We start from the raw sequence: 25,308 nt of genomic DNA, 5'->3' as shown, positions 1-25,308 counted from the left end.
AAATGTGATTATGTCGGGGGTCCCCAGTTCAAATGTGATTATGTTGGGTGTCCTCAGTTCAAATGTGATTATGTCGGGGGGGTCCCCAGTTCAAATGTGATCATGTTGGGGGGTCCCCAGTTCAAATGTGATCATGTTGGGGGTCCCCAGTTCAAATGTGATTATGTCGGGGGTCCCCAGTTCAAATGTGATTATGTCGGGGGGTCCCCAGTTCAAATGTGATTATGTTGGGGGTCCCCAGTTCAAATGTGATTATGTCGGGGGTCCCCAGTTGAAATGTGATCATGTTGGGGGGTCCCCAGTTCAAATGTGATCATGTTGGGGGGTCCCCAGTTGAAATGTGATCATGTTGGGGGGTCCCCAGTTGAAATGTGATCATGTTGGGGGGTCCCCAGTTCAAATGTGATCATGTTTGGGGGTCCCCAGTTCAAATGTGATTATGTCGGGGGTCCCCAGTTGAAATGTGATCATGTTGGGGGATCCCCAGTTCAAGTGTGATCATGTTGGGGGGGTCCCCAGTTGAAATGTGATCATGTTGGGGGGTCCCCAGTTCAAATGTGATTGTTTTGTAATAAACTGCTCTGTCATGTGGTTTACAGTCAGCGACGCAGACTGCGACGGGTCGGGCATCAGGACCCTGGAGCACGTGTCCGTCACCCTGACCATCGACCACCCGTGTCGCGGCAACGTGGAGATCGTTCTGGTGTGTCCCAGCGGGATCACGTCTGTGATTGGTGCACGCAGAGTGATTGACAGGTAGGCTATACATACGTGAGCTCTGAACGCTGCACGCCGAGTGATTGACAGGTACACACGTCGGCTCTGATTGGTGCACGCTGAGTGATTGACAGGTGCATACGTGAGCTCTGATTGGTGCACGCTGAGTGATTGACAGGTACACACGTACACAGTATATATGGCCAGTCTGTAGGTGGTGCTGTAGTATTTTTTGGCTTGTTTCTTAAGTGTATAGTTGTTTATTTGGTCTGATTTGATTTAGCACATTATAAAAACTAAATAATGAAACAAAACTACAACAAGAAAAACGATACAGAAAAGGGGAAGTTCCTGAATGAGGCAAGTAGCCCAATGGGCTACCTAGAGGCTGCAATAAAACATTTAGGACATGATTTTATAGATTTTCCCAAATACATTGGACAGTATTAAAATAATCAAAAAATAAAATAAAAATATTTTAATTAAAAAATAGAATACTTTGTTTTCTACAGTAAGAGAAAAGAGATGATACAAAAACATATAATTATTGTCATCTGGTCACTCAAAAATATTCCACATGTGTCACTTTTTTCCATGATATTTTTGAAATAGCAGATCAACATGCTCACAACGTGTCGCATCATGACACGAATTTGTAGATCTGCTATTCTCAAATAACCTGGTCGCTTTTGGGGCTTTGAGCTAAGATGGAGTCTGAATAGGTGGGTTTTGTAGTGGATTATTTAGAACTCACATCAGGGTCTTTGACTCTTTAAGGAATAATCAAGGTAGAGAGTGGACTGAAACAATGTCACTTTTGATACAAGAACGATCCGGATCGCCCAGGGAGACTGCACGAATGCAAGCCTTCAGAGCTGTTTACATGTGTGTCTCTTATACACAACGAAAGAGGTGTGGTCAGTGGACATGGTCAAACAAGGGTCTATGTAAGCATAGGTCATATGACAGACAACCACAGGTGAAAGACTTGCTTCCCACTATACTGTGAGGTGCAAAAGGGACACTAGCTGTGATGAATGTTTAATATTCTCATTTTCATAATTCCATTACAGTTTTGAGGTATGAGGCTGGCCAAGCCAGCCTAGTTCTGTTGGAGGAAACACATCGCTCATATGAGCAACACCTCTGTTATGTTTAGTGTGTGTGTGTGTGTGTGTGTGTGTGTGTGTGTGTGTGTGTGTGTGTGTGTGTGAGAGAGAGAGAGTTGTGTGCACCTTACATACTGTATGTAAGGCGTCGGAATGAGGCATGCTCATTCCGACGTGAGACAATCTGGAAAACTATCGTAACTATAGGGCTGTCCCGATCCGTGTGTGTGTGTGTTTTCCAGGGACTCGTCAGGCTACCAGGACTGGACTTTCTCCACCGTGCGCTGCTGGGGAGAGAGAGCTGAAGGCCTGTACCGTCTACACATATCTGACCACAGTACGTGATGCACACACGCACACACACACACACAGAGCCATTGTCTTTTAACTTGAAGAATGGGCTGTCTGGAGGTGTGAAGTCCACTCCTGTGGGGGGGAAGGGGTCATTATGACTGAAAACTAATAGGCAGAGATGGTATAAGTATGAATAAAATCAAATTTAGAAAATGTTTCAGATGAATATAGAAAAAAAGATAATCAACTTAAGGCTCATTCATAGTCTGGATTTTCGGTGGTGGGGTGACCACCCAACTACAACATGACGTCACGAGCCGCGGTGAAGAGCAAACCACCGCCACCGCTCCAGCCCTTCTCTCTGTTTTTACTCACCACCGCTCAACGTTATTTCAGCTCCGGTGGTCACCTCGCCACCGGAGCGGTGGTCACCTCGCCACCGGAGAGGTGGTCACCTCACCACCGGAGCGGTGCTCACCTCACCACCGGAGCGGTGGTCACCTCACCACGGAAAATCCAGACTATGAATGAGCCTTTAAAAATCTCAAAGACCTCACAGACACTCTAGTGTTAAGCAGTCACAGAATTTTGCTCTTCAGTACGATCGCTTTAAAAAAACACAAAAAATGAAACCAAATGGACATTTTAGACTCTCAAGAGTTAGAGACCTACGTATGTAAACTCTCCATCACAACTCTCTCTCTCTCTCTGTGTGTCTCTGTCTCTCTCTCTAACAGAAGAGCCATCATCTCCATCATCTTCTCAGTGTTCTCCAGAAGGAGTGCTGAAGCAGTGGAGACTCACCCTGTACGGATCCTCCTTCTCCCACAGCGACGTCAAGGACAGGCAGAGGTGTGTGTGTGTGTGTGTGTGTGTGTGTGTGTGGCCAACACACACCGGGTGCGCAGCGACGCGGCACAGGCGTTACCGCGCGGCAACGCCTGTAAAATAGAACCGTGGCGTATCGGAGCGTCAGGCGAGGCGTGAACGTGCGTCGGACGGAGCCGGTGTGGGATAGGTTCATTGAACATAACGGAGGAGGCTGTTTTGGCGCACGGCGTTCGCAGACTGTGTGTGATGGGCTTGAGAGAGAGTCCGTCAGTCAGGCTGGTGGACGAGGCTATGAGTGATCTGATTGGTTGTGTGTGTGTGTGATTGACAGGCTGGTGGAGGAGGCTATGAGTGGTCAGTTTTTGGACAGCAGTTTCTCTCTGCCCTGCCCCCCCGATCTGGACGTCCCACCAGAGATCGTTAACCCTTTCACATCCAACGGACTCAAGGTACACACACACACACACACACACACACACACACACTTTTATCTTCATTGAACATCTCTCTCTCTATCTCTCTCTTTGCATTTTTGCGACCACGTGATTTCCTACTTCACTGAGAGTCAAATGGTGACTCTTAGCTTAAAAAATCACACCAGTGTGAAGTGAGGGGCGCTCTTATCATTGTACATCATCATGACGTAACATTACATTCTCCATTCATTGTCAATGGGAATTTTTGTGTTGTTGTCATGATTTGTCACGACAAGAGTTGGCTTTTTCCGCGGCATAAACATCTTTAAATAAATACTTTTTGAAACGTCTATGAGGAAAATGAACAGGGAATTATTTTCCGGGTCTCTCAAGGGGGCAGGACTGCGACGCTCTATAGCTGAATACGTCAAAAACTGAAAACACACCACATGGCGTCTAAAGACGTCGCCCTCGGTGTGGGCGTTGGATTGACACGCGTCGTTGCCATTCAGTGTGTTAACACTAATTGTTGTGTGTGCGTGCGTGCCTGCGTTTGTGCGTGCGTGCTCTCCACTACAGTTCCTGCTGCTGCTGGGCTGCTTCGCTCTCTTCTGGTCTCTCTACTACACCCTGGAGGTGACCCTGGCTCACTGCGAGCTGCCACACCTGCTGCGGAGGAGAGGAGGAGGAGGGGCCTCCAAGCGACCCCCCGCCCACCGGGGGGGCCGGCGGGGGGGCCGCGGGGCCAGGGGGGGAGGGGGAGGGGGGGTGGAGGAGGTGCTGAGAGAAGTGGTAGAGGAGGAGGAAGCGGCAGCGAGCTCGGACCTTCACACGGTCCTGGACTGCGACGAGGCCAAAGTGTCGCTGGTGGTCATCGACGACGCAGCGCGGCGTCCCGCCACATAACAGGAGCGGAGCAGCGGCGGCCATTTTGTTGCTCCGCTCATAGAAAGCCCGTTCTTTTTTTATCTCTCTCTCCCATAGCGAATTTTTGGAAATTAAGTTGAACGGGCTTGGCCATGTCGTTGGAACCGCCAAAATGGCCGCCACTCGCCGCGCTCTATAGGACCTAGTGTACACTGGCCATGCTGTCATGGACTAAAGGAGCAGTCCACCCCCAAAATGACCTCTTCCTTTTCTCTCCCTTTCAATCATTCACTCCATGAAGACGTGCTATTTCGTTCTGTTTTCGTCACGTTCCCGAAATTAAGAAAACACTGGAAATTATGTTTGATGAATTGGAAGACGAATGCGGACACGGCAAAACTTTTATCCAAAAATAATTCAGAAACTACAAAAGAGTTGTGAGTTCATCTTTTTAACCCATTTAGGACTGAGGCAGATAAAAAATAAAAGAGAGAACGCCTTCTAAATCCTAAACTTTAATTAAAAATAAATCTAAAATGTTAATGTTAGTTTAGTTTCCCTATCCTTCCCATCCTGAATAGGTTTTACTGTCCTGCGGATCCGCATTTTCTTCAATCCATCAAATATTTTAAGATTCTTTCTAAGAGACAAAAAACAAAGAAAATGATGAGGGGGGAAAAAACTAAGTGATTTTGGGTGTTCAAGTTCTCCTTTAAGCCCGGTCCATACTTGGTCTCACGGCGATGTCATCCACCAATAATAAAACGGCAGACTTGCAAGCCCACAGCGCACCGTGGTCCTGAGCTTGTAGATCTGTTGTTTCTTGTCGTGGGACGGAGGACGGATCCGGCCTTATTCTCAGGCCTTAAAAGGACTTCCTGGTTCCTTTAACTGGAGGCTCCTCCTCCACCCGTGATGTCACCGTCGTGGTCACGATGGCGGGGGGGGGGGGGGGGGGGGGGGGGCACAAAGACGAATGCTGATTGGACGTGACCATGAGAGACAGGACTCTTGATTGGTTAATTTCCCTACCGTGAGAGACAGGACTCATGATTGGTTAATTCCCCTCTTTGCGCTTCCCAAAAACATGTGGCCTTTTATCACAGTGTGTGTGTGTGTGTGTGTGTGTGTGTGTGTGTGTGTGTGAGAGAGAGAGAGTTGTGTGCACCTTACATACTGTACAGCAGACTAACAGACCGATGCATGCTCATTCCGACGTGAGACAATCTGGAAAACTATCGTAACTATAGGGCTGTCCCGATCCGATCACGTGATCGGAAATCAGGTACGATCGCGTCAATATCAATGATCGGGAGCAAAGAAAAAAAAGGTGATCAGGGACATCCCTAGTATCAATATTATATCCATATCGTGATATTGGACTGGATATCATCTGTGATTTTGGATTATTGTGATATGGCATACAGTGAGTGTTCTATGAAGATATAAATATCGGATCGGTAAAAATCGGTTTCGGCAGATACTCAAAATCAAATGATCGGATCGGGAGCAAAAAATGGTGATCGGGAGATCCCTAATCGTAACATTGTCACGTCCCGTAACTGGGACGTATGAGCATGTATCGTATCGTCTGTATCACCAGTGGTCTGTTCATGTTTTATTTCACTCCATGTGGTTTTATCTTTATGATGGTTATTGTTCATCCTCGCTGTCAGACGGAAAAAATACATTACCTTGTATAGGAAAGAATACGTTAAAAATTACGTTACCTTGTATAGGAAATATGGGGGTTAAAAATGTATGTTTTCCCAAAGAATCCAGGACTGGATCCAAAACGAAAAAGAATCTACAACGGAACCGGCAGTTAGTGGATAAAAAAGGGGCCTTTAGACTCGTTCAACCTGATCCAATTAATCTTTTAAGCATGTCATTATAGGAGAAAACGAATAAATCAAAAGATGCACGGACATTGGACAATGTGCAAGAACTTGAGCTTGTAGGTTGGCCATTTTCTCCTAACAACTCTAAAACTGCATTCAATTGCTGAGAAATGTAAACAAAAATAGCCGATATTTCGGCTACATAATCGTTATCGGCCGATATTTGCCGGTATTTCGGTGGTATCGTGCAACTAATGTTGACATATTTCTCTGATGGCAGTAGCCGATATGTATCTGGTACTGTCTGGGAAACATACAGATCTGGGTGTTAGTGTTGGGAAGCATACAGTACATTTTGCGTTGCATGTGTTGCTGTTTTGAGTGTTTGTCGGCTGTCTGCAGCCGGCAAGCTGTAGATTCTGAATCTGAACACTTAACGTTTTATAATGAAGATTTAGAGTTTATTCCTCATTTTAAAACATTTAAAAAAATAGTTCAACTTAACCGATCTACTGTACATCGACACGTTGTGAGCTTGTAGATCAGCTATTTGAACTATTTAAAAATGTTTTAAAATAGTAAGAAATGGCAAATAAATGCAGAGATGAAGAGTAAGGGTTGGTGCTAGATATACTGTAGCTGATACTGTACGTTTCCCTGGCACGAAAATAGAAATTACACCAAAAACAAAATATACAAATATCGATATCGTCTAAATTGTTATTTTATTCATCTGTATCGGCCAATAATTTCCATATCAATTGGCAGCCCTACGTTTCACATCAAAGTCCATTATTTATTCAGCATTTGAGCCAGACCATGATGACATTTAGCCTCAGACCCATTTGAGCCACGGAACCACCATTTGATGACATTTAGCCTCTCAGACCCATTTGAGCCACGGACCACCATTTCATGACATTTAGCCTCTCAGACCCATTTGAGCCACGGACCACCATTTCATGACATTTAGCCTCTCAGACCCATTTGAGCCACGGACCACCATTTCATGACATTTAGCCTCTCAGACACAAAACTAAAGAATATTTTATCGTTGGATAATTCCATGCTGTATTGATGTTGGTACCATTAGGAGAGATAACAGGCAAACGTTGATCAAAATACCAATTCTAATTGCGTAGACTTGTTTTAAATTAAGTAGTGCAGATGTTTAACAATAATTGAACTCTTGAGAGCGTGAAATGAGACTGCTACCGTACATGCAAATCTGAAACGTGGAGGTACCTGATTTCTGTTCCGACAGCGACGATTCAAGGGTTTTTTCATTTTCTTTTAAATTTCTTTCAGCGCTCTAAACATAACTTGAAGTGGGTTTTTCTACCGTTGACGTCTTTTGTTTGTTTTTATTGTTAAATATAATCTACACAAAGTGTGCCTGTTGTACAGAGATATATACACACACTGATTTCTATCACGTTGAGGGCATTCAAGAGTTTAATGTTTTTTAATGTAAAACAAATATCAAATCATATTTGGTGTGTGAATTTGGGAGCTGTGTTTTGCTGTGCAAGTCACAGATGTTGATTGATGCTGATTAAAGAGGTGTTTCTGTTTAACCCATTCTGACCTGAGATCAGATTCATACGAGGTTTCCACGGGACACACACTGGTCTGATTAACCCATTCTGACCTGAGATCAGATTCTAAAAATGTCAGTCGTTCTTCGAATTTTTCAAAAATAGCAGACCTACAAGCTCGTATCGCGCCACTCGGTGGCGCGATATGAGCTTGTAGATCTGCTATTTTTCAATAGCTAAAGCATAACATGATGCCAACACCAAAATGGGTGCCCGGTCAGAATGGGTTAAATGAACGCATGGTTCTGATATTTTTGTTGTTGTTGAGAATGCCTGCGGAACTGTTGCGGCTTGAGAATCCACCATTCCTGAATAAAGTGCCTGGTGCTGGGAGTCTGGTGCAACGCACAGGGCCTGACCTGGTGAGAGCAGGAGTGGACCTGTTGAGACGTACAGAACGGGAGTTAACCCACAGAGCCTAGTCCTTCCACGCGCCAGAATGGTACCTCCTCCCAGTCCCGGCAGGGTAATTCAGGAGGAACGGATTGTGTGGCCCTGGTTTTTCCCTAATGGGACTGATCGAGGGTAGCTACTGGGACGTTACGTAAGTCGGGACTTGATCAACCCGGCTGGGTCACCTGAGTGAGGGGTATGATGTTGGGAGACCCGAAACCCCCGATGACCTTGGGATACATCACTGAGGACACGTCCCAGGTGCATCCTGTATGTATGTATTTTGTTATAAACTAATGATGTTTTAATAGTGACAGTTTTAACCCATTTAGATCTGAGACCAGATTCTACAAATGTCTTCTAAATCCGTTTTCAGAAAAAAATTATGTTTCTACAGGTATGTCAGTGGTTCTCAACCTTTTTCCATGTCAAGGACCCCCGGAATTATCTGTATTTGGCCGTGGACCCCCATCTGACAATATGTTGTTCCAGGCACCCTCCTGAAGCAAAGATTTGAGGTAAAAACATTTGCTGTAAAAGAATATATATATATATATATATTCCTGATGTGCTGGTTGGTGCCTTGCATGGTTTCCGCCGCAAACGGTGTGTGTGTGTGTGTGAATGGGTAAGCGCCATGGATAAAGGCGCTATATAAATGCACCATGTACCATTTTAACGGCGGGCACCAGGAAATAATTCTCCATTTTTTGGGGGGGCCGAACAAATTCATTCATAAAATAAAAAAGGGCACTTTTTTCAGAGTTTTAATTCTTTCATATTATTTGTTCGGCCCCCAAAAATGTGTTACAGGTCTTTAAATAAATACCTTTTGAAAGTTCTATGGGGAAAATGAATGGAGAATTATTTCCTCCGGGACTGTTACGCTCTATATAGTTTGTTATGCAGGATGTAAGACGAAGCTGTATTGTTCACAGTGTAATACACCGGGAGCCATGCTTTATTTTTGGCTTCTCTGCCTTCATTGATAGATTCAAGGGAAGAATGAGAGGAAAGAGGGGGAGAGAGAAGGGGAGAGACATGCAAACGTCGTCGTGAACGGGACTCGAACACGCAATGCACTCCGTAAAATGCTGTTAAAATGTCATATTCTGTATATTTTAAGTGTTGCAATATTGAAAACTAAACATTCAAACAGCTGCAAAAATGAACCAAGTCAATATCACTCACGATATACTTATCAACAATATATTGGCGATATATCGTGATACCGTTGCCTTTTTGGGATACTGATATTGTGCATGTTCATACCTCGATAGCTATATCAGTATTTATAACGATATATTGTGCAGCCTTAATCATGGTCTATAAAAAACAGCCAGAATGACTGAGCCAACACAGTGAATATATTCCAGAAGGACTGAGCCAACACAGTGAATGTATTCCAGAAGGACTGAGCCAACACAGTGAATGTATTTCAAAGTCATTTATTAAGACAAAATGATACAAAAATACTGGAGCTGATACAGCGGGCGTAGCAATCTGCAGGACGGGTGTCAATAATCATAATAATAGTCAATATTCAATAACTGACCAGTATTTATCTGGCAGTTATACCGTAGAATGGATGTCTTTCCTCTCCTGCATGTTTAAGGCCTCGCGTCCACGAAAAAAAAGAGTTTTAATTTGTTTTAGCTGCTAGTGGAATGCCCGGGAATCGAACCCAGGTGTGTGCAAAGCCAACATCTCACCCGCTAGCCGCTAGGCTGTAGCAGGTCCGGACCGGACTGCTAGGATAGTGTGTGTGTGTGTGTGTGTGTGTGTGTGTGTGTGTCTCGACGGAGCGGGCCGGTAGAGTTGTGTGCTCTCTGCGTGTGGGTCAATCTGGACTAAAGGGGAATTTGTGTGAACGCTCTGGACGTTTAAAAAATAACAATGCTTTTGGTGGACACGGTGCCTCTTAGAAACCCTAAGAATGAGGGCTATATTTCCGTCCATGCTAAACCCCTTATCCCTAAACTACTTTGCGAAAGCGGGGTGAGCTTTGCGATGTCGGGCAGTGCAAGTATCTCGATGGCCACGTTCCAATACTCAAAACATCCGTCCTAGCATTCATAGTGGGAACGTTCCCTCTGCTTCGGTCGATGTCATTTTTGAAGCGACGACGGTTCTAATTCTCGCGCAGCCGGGTCGGTCCGTTAGGCTCGCTATAGGGAGGGTCGTTTACGGTCGACGAGGACCATTTATTTGTGTCGATTTCCGCCAATTTCTGCAAAAGGATGGAGAGACACGGAGGATATACGTTTGATGTGTTCTCGCTGCTAAGGATGCTGGCATCGTGCTGGTTTCCGAGGCCGCTCAGGAGAGCCCCGATGCTCTCTGGCATCGTGCTGGTTTCCGAGGCCGCTCAGGAGAGCCTCGATGCGCTCTCGCGTCGCACTGGGCTCCGACAAACGGAAGTGGACTTTTGGGGGTCGCCCTGGAGGTCACCATGATTACGTTTGAGTATTGGGATTTGGCCAGTGACGGGTTCAGACAAAGGTCATAAGGTCAAGCGATTTAGCCTGTGGCGGGTTCAGACAAAGGTCATAAAGTGGACAAAGAGTGCGAGGCAGCTTGGCTTTTTAGACGGAAAGGAATGGTTGTTGTTTTTGAGGGATTAGTAATGCAGAGTGTTTTAATTAAGGCCCATTCATACTCCAGTTCTAGGTGAAAAACAACTCACCTTTTAGGTGATAACCATATCACCTAAACCAAGCTCATTTTGGGGCAAGGCCCACATTGGGCGAAAGGTGACTTGATGAGGGCTACGACCAGTTGCAGCTCATACGTGCGTTCACTTACAACACAGTTATGATTTGGCTTTGTTTTCCAGCCTGTTGTCTCACTAGATATCAACAACTATCACTTTACACATGTTCATCATTAAGAATAGCTACAAAAATTATTGACTTTATTTATTTGTATTACCGTTTGTATAAACGGTGACGAGAGCCGAGGCCATCATACTCGCGGTAACATCTTTAAGCATTGACGTTATAAAACTACACCACGGTGAGTGATGTAATGTAGTTTTCTAACCTTTTATTAAACGACACTACGGTGAGTGATCTAATGTTGTAGTTTTATAACTCCATTAAACAACACCACGGTGAGTAGCTTATCGCCTAAAACTGGAGTATGAATGGGCCTTAAGAAGTCAGATCTGGGCCTTAAGAAGTCAGATCTGGGCCTTAAGAAGTCAGATCTGGGGGCCTGAAGGTGGTGTTTTTGGGGGTGACGTCTGGACTGGAGAGACTCGCTGGCTTCACTTGATCTGCCGGGTGGAGCCGAAGCTCACGCCCTGCTGAGAGGCACCCTTATTGGAGCCCATCTGTAGACCAATCACGTTCTTCCCCGCGTTGATCTGGTCGTCGGAGAATTCCCGCTTGTTCTCCTGGGCTTTCCTGCACGACAACGGGAATGAGGATCAGAATTCACGCTCACGTTTTAATTCTGCTTTGGTCCGTGGGTGGAAAAAACCTAGCCTTGTTTCCAGCCTGATTAGTTGCGTAGCAGCGTTACATGGATTTGTTGTTTTGTCACTTAAATGGTGAAATCGACCCGTGGCTTCTGATTGGTCTGTCGTGCGGGTTGGGGGGGGGGGGAAACACCAGTTTGACGTTGTATCAATGCGCACCGCACAGCTACTGCTGTTGTCCTGCAACGTCCCCTTATCATTCACTAAACTCACCCCACACAGCTACTGCTGTTGTCCTGCAACGTCCCCTTATCATTCACTAAACTCACCCCACACAGCTACTGCTGTTGTCCTGCAACGTCCCCTTATCATTCACTAACAGTGGACTACTTAATCGTTTACTTTTTACTCTCGAGTCATGACCTGGCTCTATTTTTTTCAGCATTGAGAAGCATGGACAGAGTGGCACTGGCTGATGACATAATCTGCAACAACGTGGCTACAGAGGTGCAGGAAATGAGAGTCTGCTGCCTTCTGGCCAGACTGTAGCGCAGTGACAAAACAAATCTGCAGCGAATCAGGCTGGAAACCAGGCTAGAAAAAGCCAGTCGGCGAACAGTTTCAATCGTCACGGAAAGTTTGAACTCACTTGAAGAACCAGCTGGCGTCTCCTTTGTACGTCCCTTCCTCCTTGGTGACCGCCTGGCTGCCCAGAGCCGAGAGGGTCCTCTGCACGGCCGCGAGGTCCTTCCCTGTACCCCCAAAACACACAATGTGTCATCAGTAACCTGTACCCCCACAATGTGTCATCAGTAACCTGTAGCCCCCACAATGTGTCATCAGTAACCTGTAGCCCCCACAATGTGTCATCAGTAACCTGTACCCCCACAATGTGTCATCAGTAACCTGTACCCCCACAATGTGTCATCAGTAACCTGTAGCCCCCACAATGAATGTGTCATCAGTAACCTGTAGCCCCCACAATGTGTCATCAGTAACCTGTAGCCCCCACAATGTGTCATCAGTAACCTGTAGCCCCCACAATGTGTCATCAGTAACCTGTAGCCCCCACAATGTGTCATCAGTAACCTGTAGCCCCCACAATGTGTCATCAGTAACCTGTAGCCCCCACAATGTGTCATCAGTAACCTGTAGCCCCCACAATGTGTCATCGGTAACCTGTAGCCCCCACAATGTGTCATCAGTAACCTGTAGCCCCCACAATGTGTCATCAGTAACCTGTAGCCCCCACAATGTGTCATCAGTAACCTGCTAGCCCCCACAATGTGTCATCAGTAACCTGTACCCCCAAAAACGTTTCTGTTTGGATTCTGTTTGGGCTGTCAATGGGACATTGCAGCTAGTTATACCGCCTTGCTGCATGGCTATAGATGGCCGTGGTGTGCATATGGTCAATGGAGATGTTCAGAAGGTCCTGTACCTTCCCCGACGTAAGGTTTCTATCCATTATCTATTAATTATTCATTATCAATCTTCACGGAGACTGTCAGAAGGTCCCGTACCTTCCCAGAGGTCCACGGTCTGGAACATGTCGGTCTTGGAGACTCCGTACTTCTCTGAGGCGTTGAGGAACTGGGAGATCTGCTCCATCTGCTTGAAGGCCATCGGGGAGCTGGCGATCTTCTTCACCGGCTTGCTGTCCACAAACAGACTGTTGATGAGCTCACTGAGCACCTGGTGGAGGGAGGGGAGGGGTGGGGTGGGGTGGAGCGATGGATAGATGGAGGGAGGGAGGGAGGGATGGGTGGAAGGATGGACAGGACATAGTTTAGCCTGGGAACCAGATTTATCTGCCACAGGAGAGAATGGTCTGACACTCCTCCGTTTGAATTACACCCCAGAGTTGGAGGGTGACCAATCAGAGCCCCCTCCCTCTGCAAGTCTGCGAGAGGCAGATATGCTTTGGCAGAAATGCACTGTTTTCCAGACACAGGTTAGTTTTATATAGATTAAGGTTGGTCGCGGTCCTGAGCTACATCTGGCTAGCTCTGGAATTGTAGCAGAATGTACTAAATCACATCTGTCTTGTTAAAGGTAAAGGGAATCCATTCCGCCGTAACTCACACAGCCGTCTTTGAGCCAGGCCTGGAATCCCATCTTGCCGGCCTCCTCGGGCTTGCCCACGCCGGAGCCGCACTGCAGGACGATCCACTCCACCAGGATCTGCTCCAGGTCCGCGTCATACTTGCTGTCGATCTTGTCCTGAACCTGCCGGCTCATCCCGTACGACGGACCCTTGTTAGCCATGCCGACGACGCCCTGCCAGAGTGCATCGTGGGAGATGGAGGCAAACGGGAGAAGGTGGGGAGAGAGAGAGAGAGAGAGAGAGAGGGAGAGGGGAAGACCCGGAATGGATGCGTGGAATGGAGAGAGAAGTAAGGCAGAGAATGTAAGTGTTAAAAAAATGTTTTATATTCATTATTATTTTAATAGTTTGTTACAGTTTGCTCAGTAACATGGCTCCTCCTCTTCCCTCGGCTCTTTAACAAACCAGAACAAAATACACGTTAAGGTCAGGATACCAATTTCATCCAATCAGAGGAGAGAACTCACACGAGATACTATACGGTGGCCTGTTGTAGCCAAACACAGTACAGAGTAATGGACTCGCATGCAAATAAAACATGCAAATAAAACACATTAGCGCGTGAAGGTACATGAGACGTTGGCTCACAGACACACAATAATAATAATTCCGGTTTCCGGATCCTAACCCACAGCAGCAGGACATAAACATACTAATGACATGCAGGTCAAAGGTCAAAGGCGCGCGTGTGTACGAATGAAGCATCTTTGTCTGTTCACAGCTCAAAACTTTAACACAAAAACACACAACATACAACATACATGTCAGCAGCGCTTAGTTTCAGCCTAGCTGGCAAGACCTGCACGTGTCTCCCAATGCACGCCAATACATCCTGCCAAGACGTGTGTGTGTGTGTGTGTGTGTGTGTGTGTGTGTGTGTGTGTGAAATGGCGTACAATGGGAGTTCTATGACAGCAAACTGCTTTTCAATGCGTTCACATTGACTCATCACTCACTCACATTCTCTCTCTCTCTCCCTCTCTCTCTCTCTCTCTCGGTTTGTGGAGTGAATCTGGTTTGTTGTTTTTAATAAAACTCAGGGTGATTCAGTAGTTTTAGTCTTTATTAAAACTCAGGGTGATTCAGTAGTTTATAGTTTTTATTAAAACTCAGGGTGATTCAGTAGTTTTAGTTTTAATTAAAACTCAGGGTGATTCAGTAGTTTTAGTTTTTATTAAAACTCAGGGTGATTCAGTAGTTTTAGTTTTTATTAAAACTCAGGGTGATTCAGTCGTTTTAGTTTTTATTAAAACTCAGGGTGATTCAGTAGTTTTAGTTTTAATTAAAACTCAGGGTGATTCAGTAGTTTATAGTTTTTATTAAAACTCAGGGTGATTCAGTAGTTTTTAGTTTTTATTAAAACTCAGGGTGATTCAGTAGTTTTTAGTTTTTATTAAAACTCAGGGTGATTCAGTAGTGATTCGGTGCGCTGTGAGCTTGTAGATCGGCCACTTCTGCTAGCATAATTTAGTTCACCCCCCAAAAAATACATATGTTCTATCAATGACACACACCCCATGAAGACTTGAATCCATGGAGACTGATTCGTTTTTGTTTGTTTTTCTAGCCAATAATGTGATGGCCGGATGACCCGGTCATCACATTAAGGAATGTGACGATGACCCGGTCATCACATTAAAGGAATGTGACAAACAACAAGCAAACAAACGAACAAAAACTCCCTGAATTCAAGGCTCCATGGTGTGTGTCATTCCAACCATGCAGGGATTGCAATTCCGTACATTTCTATGTATTTCTGTGCGACTTATAGGCTGCAGGTCATTCAGTGGTTTTCAACCTTTTTTGTTTTTTCTCAGACCCAAAAAAGACAATTTTGTTATGGTTTAAACGTTGATCAAAAAAACTATTCTTCCACATAACATTCTCTAATTGTGTAGACGTGTTGTAAATTGAGTAATGCAGATTGTTTAACAATAATTTAACTCTCGAGAGCGTAAAATGAAACGGGACCATTTGGTTTCATTTTACTCTCTCAAGAGATATAGTAAGGGTCCATTTGGTTACCAACTCTCCACACCCTGCATGCACACGCACACACACGCACACGCGCACACACCATGCCAGCATGTTTGCTAGCCATGTTTGCTAGCCATTGTCTCAGTGCGTCTGCGTTCCGGAGTCTGTTTTTGGGCCAACAGCCAGATGAGTGACAGCTCAGATCAAAGTGCTCTCTGCACCGTCACCTTAGTTGCCATGGTGATGTCAGGTGCACTTCCACTTCCTGTTCCTGAAGGGGGGGGGGTCAAAGTTCAAAGGGTCAAAGGGTTATGTGGCAGAGTTCCAGCGATGAGTCTCTGACGACGACGTTGGCTAGAATATAAATGAGTTAGTGACATATAGGACTAACGGGGAGGTCTGACTTATCCCATTTAGGACCCCGACCACATTCTACAAACGTCTTCTAAACCAGAGGTTCCCAACCACTGGTACTATAGTACCACTGGTGGTACTTAAGAACCAGAGGTTCCCAACCACTGGTACTATAGTACCACTGGTGGTACTTAAGAACCAGAGGTTCCCAACCACTGGTACTATAGTACCACTGGTGGTACTTAAGAAAGCCCCCCCACCTCTGGTGGTACACAGAGGAGTCGCCCAAAAAATGAGAAAATATATAATTAATATTACTAAAGTTCTTCTGGTTGAAATAGTGCCATCCAGCCGTGCTGAAATGAGCATGACGGCACACACCTAGCTGTTAATAGAAGAGAACGGGTTAATCACATTAGAAATACCCCTCCCTATCCATAACGGAGTACGTCCACCCGTTTTTTTCTCTCACATATCCGAGGTTGTGCCGCAACAGTCAGATTGCCAATTTTTATAGAGTACAGGCAAAAATAAAAATAAGTAACTTTTTTTTCCATGTCAAGTATCTTCATCAGGTCATTGGGACCTTGTTGCCATAGTGTGTGTGTGTGTGTGTGTGTGTGTGTGTGTGTGTGTGTGTGTGTGTGTGTACGTGCAATAAAAGTTGTGTGTAGTCAATTTTCTTTTTCCATTGGCCTCACAAACAGCCACAGTTACAACCCTTCACACTGACATCATACATTGCTGTATACCCACTGACCTGTCTGCCTGCCTGCCTTCCTGCCTGTCTGCCTGCATGTCTGTCTGCCTGCCTGCCTGTGTGTGTGTGTACGTGCGCATGTCTCTGTGCACCCATCGACCTCTCTATCCTGTCTGTGTGGAGGAGAATAACTGAGGATAAACTAACACTTAAGACGGCCTACATAGGTCACAGAGTACGTACAGACAGACAGAATAGTGGATAAATGCATACATATTTCACACAGAGTCCAACCCAACGAGAACTTTTCCTTTTTTTGCCCGACCCACAGAGAAAGTTGAGGCTGAGGCTGAACGTGTTTGGTATCAACTCTCTGCTACAGTTCCTATAACATAGACACCCAGAGATGTGCCTCCTACGCTCCGTGTGGAATGTGTTTATAATACTGTACGTGACTTGTGTTGCAACAGGCAACGCTGCAACCATTTAAACCATGAATCTATTCGGAAAATATCCGTTAGTTGCAGCCTTGGTACAGTATATGCACGGCCATTTCAGAGGTGTTTGGACCTCCTGGAGCACTGGTTTTCAACAAGACTCCATCTTGGCCCGTATAGCACTTTGCACGGGTGCATGTTGTTATGGTCCGACGCAGTAGTCCAACACCCTACCCAAACCCTAACTTTTTCACGTCAAGGACCCCCAAATGGACAGTTTTTAAGTTACTTGATTCAGTAATATTTGATATTACTGAATCGCCCCCTTCCTTCCTACAAACCCGTTGTAACTTCAAACTCCATTTTATCCCATTCTGAACGGGAACCCGTTTTGGTGTTGGCATCATGTTATGCTTTAGCTATTGAAAAATAGCAGATCTACAAGCTCATAGCGCGCCACCGAGTGGCGCGCTACGAGCTTGTAGGTCTGCTATTTTAGAAAAATCGAAGAACGACTGACATTTTTAGAATCTGATCTCAGGTCAGAATGGGTTAATCAGACCAGTGTGTGTCCAGTGGAAACCTCGTATGAATCTGATCTCAGGTCAGAATGGGTTAACCATGATAGATTCATCGAAAACACCCGTCCTTTTTTCTGGTGTTTTTTCATTTACTCTCTTCACAAGAGACATAATGAGTACTTTCTACTGTTGGTACTTGAAGTACACTTTGATATAACCATACTCTTGTACTTTTATTCAAGTAGATTTTGAATTCAGTACTTTCTGTAGTATAGTTCTGTAGTTCTGTATTGCGGTATTGATACTGTGAGTAAAAAAAAAAGAAAAAACAGCCCCATGCCAAATGGTCTGAGAGCTCTATGCTAACAGGACCCCAGAGGGGTCTATAGTTCCATTCCTGTTCCAGCCTCTGGCATTTTAACATGTGCTCTGGGATGAGTTGTTATGTTTGGATTAGTCCCAGAGCGCATAACTCAAAGAAAAACTTTTAAACAAGCTTCTGGTTGGAGCCTGCCCCGTCTGTCTGTCTGTCTATATATTAAAAAGAAAAAAGGATTGAAAAGTACATGCCTGGCCCCCTCACAATTTTGGAGGACAACAGAAGCAGGAGATGTGTGTTTTCAAGGAGTCTAACATTCATTAGAAGGACAATATCAGTCACCAGAAGCAGAGACGTGTGTTTTCAAGGAGTCTAACATTCGATTAACGATTGAATTGTGTTTTTGGCTTTTAGGTTTCATAAACAAAAGGTGCACAGGGACAGATATAGACACATATTAGTTCATTTAATAACTTTATACTCTATGAGCTGAGCTTGTAGATCTGCTGTTTCCACTATTTTTGAAACGATTATGACAAAAAACAATTGTGATTATCTCAAATCATTGCGTTTAGAGTTTAGAGACGATCATGCAATAATTATTGTCACTAGTACTAGTAGCCTGGAACTCACCTATGCTTTCTATGGCATAGGCAGCTCCGGGAGAAACTGTGCGCAGCTGCTGGACATGAGACTAATTCATTAGAGCGACAGACTGTGTGCGTGTACGTGTACATTCATGTGTACAATTTAACAAAGGTGCTGCAGACGATCAGAAATCAGCAGAGACGTTTGCGCTACTCTATGCCGAATTGAAGTGGACTCGGACCCAGACTTTTTTATTTCTCCCTGGAAATAAAAACGTCTGGGTTTCCGAGGCTACACTACTAGTGGTTCTCAAACGTTTTATTTTATGATAATTGTTTTCAAGTGACCCCATGACTCTGATATAGTGTACAGATGGAACACTCTCAGACCCCTAATGGTCATTTTGGGCTCGCTCTTTATGTGTTTCTGGAAACATCATTGTGCTCATTTTGTATGTCCGTGGCAAAACATTTAATTCGGATAAAAATGTCCACCACAACCACAGCGTGGTGATGACCCCTGACCCCTGCTAGGGACGCTTTGTCCCCCACCGCCCCCCGTCCCCTCCGTCCCCCCGTCCCCTCCGTCCCCCCGTCCCCCACCCAGTGCTAACAATGCTATAACTTTGGTTCGGAAAAGGCCATTTTCTCCATGAATTATGGCGACAGGCAGACAGGCAGACAGGCAGGCAGGCAGACAGACAGACAGACAGACAGACAGACAGACAGTATCAGTTCTCTCATCGTTTCCAGTCCAGCCCACACTCTGTTTGTGTCGCTCTGTGTGTATGTGTTGCCAAGGTAACGCCGGTCTGAAAACCACAACAGGAAGCGTGTGTGTGTGTGTGTGTGTGTGTGTTTTGGTGACATGACGTGGTCAGTTACTAAACTCCTAAGCGCTGCATGGTGGTGTGTGGAGGGATTTTTGCCAGCAGACTGAAGCCGTTCCACATGATGGTTTTATTTGGCACAACATGGCGATATGCCTAAACCTCTCCTCTAATACACTGACGTAGGCTACTAAACTAGGCTACTAAACTAAAGACCAAAGACATTATTTTTACATTTCCTTGGCACCACTATTTGCCACTCCCTGAAATGGGACGTTATAACACTAGTAAAATCCTAAAGCAAAGCGCACCATGCAGAGGCTGCACTTTCTGCGTCTGTTGAAGAGGTTTGGTGTGACTGGGGAGGCCTTGGTTCACCTCTATACAGTTTGGTGTGGCTGGGGAGGCCTTGGTTGACTTCTACAGTTTGGTGTGACTGGGGAGGCCTTGGTTCACTTCCACAGTTTGGTGTGACTGGGGAGGCCTTGGTTGACTTCTACAGTTTGGTGTGACTGGGGAGGCCTTGGTTCACTTCTACAGTTTGCAGACTGCAGACCGTCTGCATCATGCAGTTACACTGTCTATGCAGTGTAACTGCATCATGCAGACCGTCTGCATGATGCAGTTACACTGTCTGCATCATGCAGACCGTCTGCATCATGCAGTTATACCGTCTGCATCATTCAGACCGTCTGCATGATGCAGTTATACCGTCTGCATCATTCAGACCGTCTGCATCATGCAGTTATACCGTCTGCATCATTCAGACCGTCTGCATCATGCAGTTACGATGGTTAGCTTTAATCGCTTTACAAATCTTTTTAACGTGACTCTCTTGTGATTCAAACGGAGAAATCTAAAATTATCCCTAAATGCTTTTCAACCTCTGGAACCGCCGCTTCAATTAACTCACAATTAACTCACATTAGCAACTTCCCCCATGTCACTGTTGTTGCCATGTCTGCTTATTATGAAGCAACTTTCTCCTATTTTTTTTTTCTGTAAAGTTGCAAATATGGTACATATGTAGTTTGTGGACATTTTGAGCTTGTTTCTAAAAGTTTATTTGGGCTTCCTCTCTTATGGTGTTTGTGTCGAGGGCCACCAAATGACCATGTATTTTTGGACATGGACCACCATATGGAACAGGGACTCCCAGAACAGATTTGTGTTGTTCACATCAACATTTTCCAGAAAATTCCCAAGATGTTTTTCTTGGCTATTATCGGTTCAGATTGTTCAGATTGCCGGCATGGCATACATATACTGTAGGTTTGCAGTTGTCATGTGGCTTATATACAGTATGTGACTCTTTTTTCAGTCATGGAGGCAAGACTGTTCAGGAAAGGAGAAAAACAATTATTATTTTTTATCAAAAATGTGTTGCAGACTCTTGACATACTATGTCTGAAATAAATGTCAGAGCTGAAATAAATATGAAATAAATGCTTAAACATGTAGCTATAGGTGTAATGTTAGAGTCCACAGAAGTAAACCTTTCAAGCCTGTTTTCTCAACTCGCTGTTTTCTGCAAGACATCACATTAGACGTGAACATTACGTGGAAAAGAAAATAGCCATAGCCATTGAGTTCTCACAGATGTGTATAGGCCTACACACTTATTGTACGCTACAATTAACCTGTAATCTTGTCACCCCCTCACCCCTAAAACCCACATATTTGTGCCGCACGCAACATTTTCTTTCCTATGTTTTCGTTCCCCCCCTGCTATGAAGCATCTAGGCAAACATCGCCTAATGGTCTGGACAGCTGCCCCAGATGTTATCTGCTGCACACATGTGGCTACTGTCTGGACTACACTGCTGCTACATGTGGCTACTGTCTGGACTACACTGCTGCTGCATGTGGCTACTGTCTGGACTACACTGCTGCTGCATGTGGCTACTGTCTGGACTACACTGCTGCTGCATGTGGCTACTGTCTGGACTACACTGCTGCTGCATGTGGCTACTGTCTGGACTACACTGCTGCTACATGTGGCTACTGTCTGGACTACACTGCTGCTGCATGTGGCTACTGTCTGGACTACACTGCTGCTACATGTGGCTACTGTCTGGACTACACTGCTGCTACATGTGGCTACTGTCTGGACTACACTGCTGCTACATGTGGCTACTGTCTGGACTACACTGCTGCTGCATGTGGCTACTGTCTGGACTACACTGCTGCTGCATGTGGCTACTGTCTGGACTACACTGCTGCTGCATGTGGCTACTGTCTGGACTACACTGCTGCTACATGTGGCTACTGTCTGGACTACACTGCTGCTGCTGTGACCTGCTGCTGCCTGCCAGGGAGAGGTACTGTCTGACAGTGCTGCGAAAAGTACTCATGTGTTTAAAGGTAGGCCTATAGGGTAAGTAATTTTCTTTGGTTAAAATGAGTGTTTAAAAGCTCTATATGCTTATAGTAATCATTGCTATAGAGTGTTTGTTCAGTAATAGGACAGTGGTAGGACATGCAGGAGGAGGATCTAGACGAGGCCATTCATTCATTCTAGCTAATACTATGTTGATAGTCAGGTAAATTGGATTCAGCAGGAATGAGAGAGAGGGCGTATAATAGCGAATAACGATTCCACCGAAGCCCATAAAAAGAGTTTGAGAACTGTGCATGTGCATGTGCGTGTGTGTGCGTGTGCGTGTGCGTGTGTGTGTGTGTGTGTGTGTGTGTGTGTGGTCACTAGGAATGACAGCTCTGCTAATGGCCATGTACGGTCGCGGTGGCTAACACAAACAAGCGCTCCTCAGTGTCAACAATCGTTGGGTAACACCGTAACACAAACACACACACACACACACCTCGGTGTTAACGCTGGACAACATGCCACCTCTGTGTCAGATGGTATCCTGTTCAAAACTGGTACTCTTTAGGGTGAAAGAAATAACACCAGTGTGAAGTGAGAGGCGCTCTTATCATCGTACATCAACTGGCCTCAGTGTAGGATTAACCTAGTCTCAGTGTAGGATAAACCTAGCCTCAGTGTAGGATTAACCTAGCCTCAGTGTAGGATTAACCTAGTCTCTGTGCATGTAGGATTAACCTAGCCTCAGTGTAGGATTAACCTAGTATCAGTACATGTAGGATTAACCTAGCCTCAGTGCATGTAGGATTAACCTAGCCTCAGTGTAGCATTAACCTAGTATCAGTACATGTAGGATTAACCTAGCCTCAGTGTGGGATTAACCTAGCCTCAGTGCATGTAGGATTAACAAATCTCAGTGCATGTAGGATTAACCTAGCCTCAGTGCACGTAGGATTAACCTAGCCTCAGTGTAGGATTAACCTAGTCTCAGTGTAGGATAAACAAGTCTCAGTGCATGTAGGATTAACCTAGTCTCAGTGTAGGATAAACCTAGCCTCAGCGTAGGATTAACCTAGTCTCAGTGCATGTAGGATTAACCTAGCCTCAGTGTAGGATTAACCTAGCCTCAGTGCATGTAGGATTAACCTAGCCTCAGTGTAGGATTAACCTAGTATCAGTGCATGTAGGATTAACCTAGTCTCAGTGTAGGATAAACCTAGCCTCAGTGCATGTAGGATTAACAAATCTCAGTGCATGTAGGATTAACCTAGCCTCAGTGTAGGATTAACCTAGTCTCAGTGCATGTAGGATTAACCTAGTCTCAGTGTGGGATTAACCTAGCCTCAGTGTAGGATTAACCTAGCCTCAGTGTAGGATTAACCTAGTATCAGTGCATGTAGGATTAACCTAGTCTCAGTGTAGGATTAACCTAGTCTCAGTGCATGTAGGATTAACAAGTCTCAGTGTAGGATAAACCTAGTCTCAGTGCATGTAGCATTAACCTAGCCTCAGTGCAAGTAGGATTAACCTAGCCTCAGTGCAAGTAGGATTAACCTAGTCTCAGTGCAAGTAGGATTAACCTAGCCTCAGTGCCTGTGGGATTAACCTAGCCTCAGTGCAAGTAGGATTAACCTAGTCTCAGTGCAAGTAGGATTAACCTAGCCTCAGTGCCTGTGGGATTAACCTAGCCTCAGTGCAAGTAGGATTAACCTAGTCTCAGGGCATGTAGGATTAACCTATAGCCTCAGTGCCTGTGGGATTAACCTAGCCCCAGTGCATGTAGGATTAACCAGTCTCAGTGCATGTAGGATTAACCTAGTCTCAGTGTAGGATAAACCTAGCCTCAGTGTAGGATTAACCTAGCCTCAGTGCCTGTGGGATTAACCTAGCTTCGGCCTCAGTGCCTGTGGGATCCATAGATCACACAGACTAGTCTCAGGGAGAAATGCCACTCATAATTTGACAAAAGTGGGCTATATACTTCCACAACAATCACACCATATATACAGTATCATGCAGGCTATAGCGTTACATGAAATTTGGAGACCACATTAACAAATTACGAGTATTTCATCAACGCCGCCATCACAATTCAAAAGTGTCAACACGCACCCACCCACCCATACACCACCCCAAGAAATACACAAACGCCCATAGCCAAATATACAATAGTTTGGTCACAATGCATTGTCACAAATGTAATTTAGTCCCACATATAGGAATATCCCCAAATGTGTTGTATTTCTGTCCACCACCAGATGGAGTATGGGTGTTGGACATCAGGACATTGTGTAGGACACCCATGGCAGGGTGGACAGACATTAGGACATTGTTTAGGACACCAGGTGGACAGACATTAGGACATTGTTTAGGACACCAGGGTGGACAGACATTAGGACATTGTTTAGGACACCAGGGTAGACAGACATTAGGACATTGTTTAGGACACCAGGTGGACAGACATTAGGACATTGTTTAGGACACCAGGTGGACAGACATTAGGACATTGTTTAGGACACCAGGGTGGACAGACATTAGGACATTGTTTAGGACACCAGGTGGACAGACATTAGGACATTGTTTAGGGACACCAGGGTAGACAGACATTAGGACATTGTTTAGGGACACCAGGTGGACAGACATTAGGACATTGTTTAGGACACCAGGTGGACAGACATTAGGACATTGTTTAGGACACCTATGGCAGGGTGGACAGACAGCAGTGAGATGAGAACACCTCGGGGTGTGTGTGTGTGTGTGTGTGTGTGTGTGTGTGTGTGTGACACAGTAGACTACACATGAACTTGAACTTTACTTAGCTAAAATCACTTCTCTTCACTTCGGTTTCCACTCCGACATCTGTTATATACATCTGTTATGTATGGCTAATTTAGTTCTAAGTCAAGGCTATTGTTTCTAAGACAATATGGACCAACCCTGACTGGCTGGCTGGCTGGCTGGCTGGCTGGCTGGCTGGCTGGCTGACTGACTGACTGACTGACTGACTGCCATTGGAGTTTGGTTCTCTAGTAGTTTTATAACAGAATAATTCTTTACTCACTGTGAGATGGAGAGGAGCGGTGGAGTCAGTGGTGTGTCAAGGCCTCCTGGGTCCTGTGCTGGGTTTGAAGGTGTGTGTGTGAGAGAGAGCGAGATGAGAGAGAGGGCTGTGTGTGTATTTGATCGTCCTGTCAGAAGGTGTGTGTGTGAGTGAGAGGGAGAGAGGGTTGTGTGTGCATTTGATCGTCCAGTCCTATGTCAGAAGGTGTGTGCATGTGTGTGTGTGAGAGAGAGAGAGAGGGAGAGGGCTGTGTGTGTATATTTGATCGTCCAGAAGGTGTGTGAGCGAGAGAGAGAGAGAGAGGGTTGGGTGTGTATTTGATCGAGCCAGCCAGGGCCCGCCTTCCCTACCATACCGGCTTTATACAACCAGATTATACAGAAAGATGACTTCACTGGTAGAGAGACAGAGAGAGAGAGAGAGAGAGAGAGAGAGAGGGAGGGAAAAAGGAAACCACATCCATAAAAGGGCACAGCCTTTCTGCTTCTCAATCTCTCTCTCTCTCTCTCTCTCTCTCTCTCTCTCTCTCGCCCGCCCATGTCTTGGCCTGGTGAAAAAGCCCAGCCTTATTTGGGTAGAGTTGTTCCCGGGAGTGAGCAGGC

The 25,308-nt window shown here is 45.4% G+C and overlaps 2 protein-coding genes across 4 annotated transcripts in view; one reads left to right on the top strand and one right to left on the bottom strand.

Annotated features, from left to right (window-relative positions):
- pcsk7 (proprotein convertase subtilisin/kexin type 7) overlaps nucleotides 1-7,652 on the top strand; it is a 28,652-nt gene extending 21,000 nt beyond the window's left edge. Inside the window, exons 12-16 of the mRNA XM_080772178.1 lie at nucleotides 600-756; nucleotides 2,069-2,163; nucleotides 2,858-2,972; nucleotides 3,283-3,400; nucleotides 3,947-7,652. Coding sequence (XP_080628304.1) covers nucleotides 600-756; nucleotides 2,069-2,163; nucleotides 2,858-2,972; nucleotides 3,283-3,400; nucleotides 3,947-4,273 — 812 coding nt within the window. The 3' untranslated portion in view covers nucleotides 4,274-7,652. The remainder of the gene's footprint in view (nucleotides 1-599; nucleotides 757-2,068; nucleotides 2,164-2,857; nucleotides 2,973-3,282; nucleotides 3,401-3,946) is intronic.
- Nucleotides 7,653-9,494: 1,842 nt separating this feature from the next.
- On the bottom strand, nucleotides 9,495-25,026 carry LOC308321421 (transgelin-like). 3 transcript variants are annotated; one of them, XR_013964611.1, is made up of 7 exons: nucleotides 24,707-25,026; nucleotides 15,799-15,842; nucleotides 13,573-13,767; nucleotides 13,011-13,182; nucleotides 12,137-12,239; nucleotides 11,260-11,473; nucleotides 9,495-11,217 (listed from the first exon to the last, which is right to left on the bottom strand). XR_013964611.1 is itself a non-coding variant. In XM_080772297.1 (6 exons), the coding sequence occupies exons 2-6, from the start codon at nucleotides 15,808-15,810 to the stop codon at nucleotides 11,335-11,337; spliced, it is 621 nt and encodes a 206-aa protein (XP_080628423.1). In that variant the 5' UTR covers nucleotides 15,811-15,842; nucleotides 24,707-25,026; the 3' UTR covers nucleotides 9,495-11,334. The 3 variants fall into 3 exon arrangements, 2 of the variants coding, with proteins under 2 accessions (XP_080628423.1, XP_080628424.1); XM_080772297.1 differs by having other exon boundaries at nucleotides 9,495-11,473; XM_080772298.1 differs by lacking the exon at nucleotides 15,799-15,842 and having other exon boundaries at nucleotides 9,495-11,473; nucleotides 24,707-25,022.
- Nucleotides 25,027-25,308: the final 282 nt, after the last annotated feature.

The sequence above is a fragment of the Protomyctophum bolini genome, assembly GCF_963924005.1.
Source record: "Protomyctophum bolini genome assembly, chromosome: 9".
Lineage (NCBI taxonomy): Eukaryota > Metazoa > Chordata > Actinopteri > Myctophiformes > Myctophidae > Protomyctophum > Protomyctophum bolini.
This window is presented reverse-complemented; position numbering and strand designations above follow the sequence as displayed.

What these genes read in the sequence shown, in the direction of transcription:
- LOC308321421 (XM_080772297.1), bottom strand. An exon ending in CCTGGCTCAAAGACGGCTGT is followed by an intron (nt 13,183 to 13,572) that starts GTGAGTTACGGC and finishes TCCCTCCACCAG; the next exon opens with GTGCTCAGTGAGCTCATCAA. An exon ending in GACCGTGGACCTCTGGGAAG is followed by an intron (nt 12,240 to 13,010) that starts GTACGGGACCTT and finishes TTGGGGGTACAG; the next exon opens with GGAAGGACCTCGCGGCCGTG.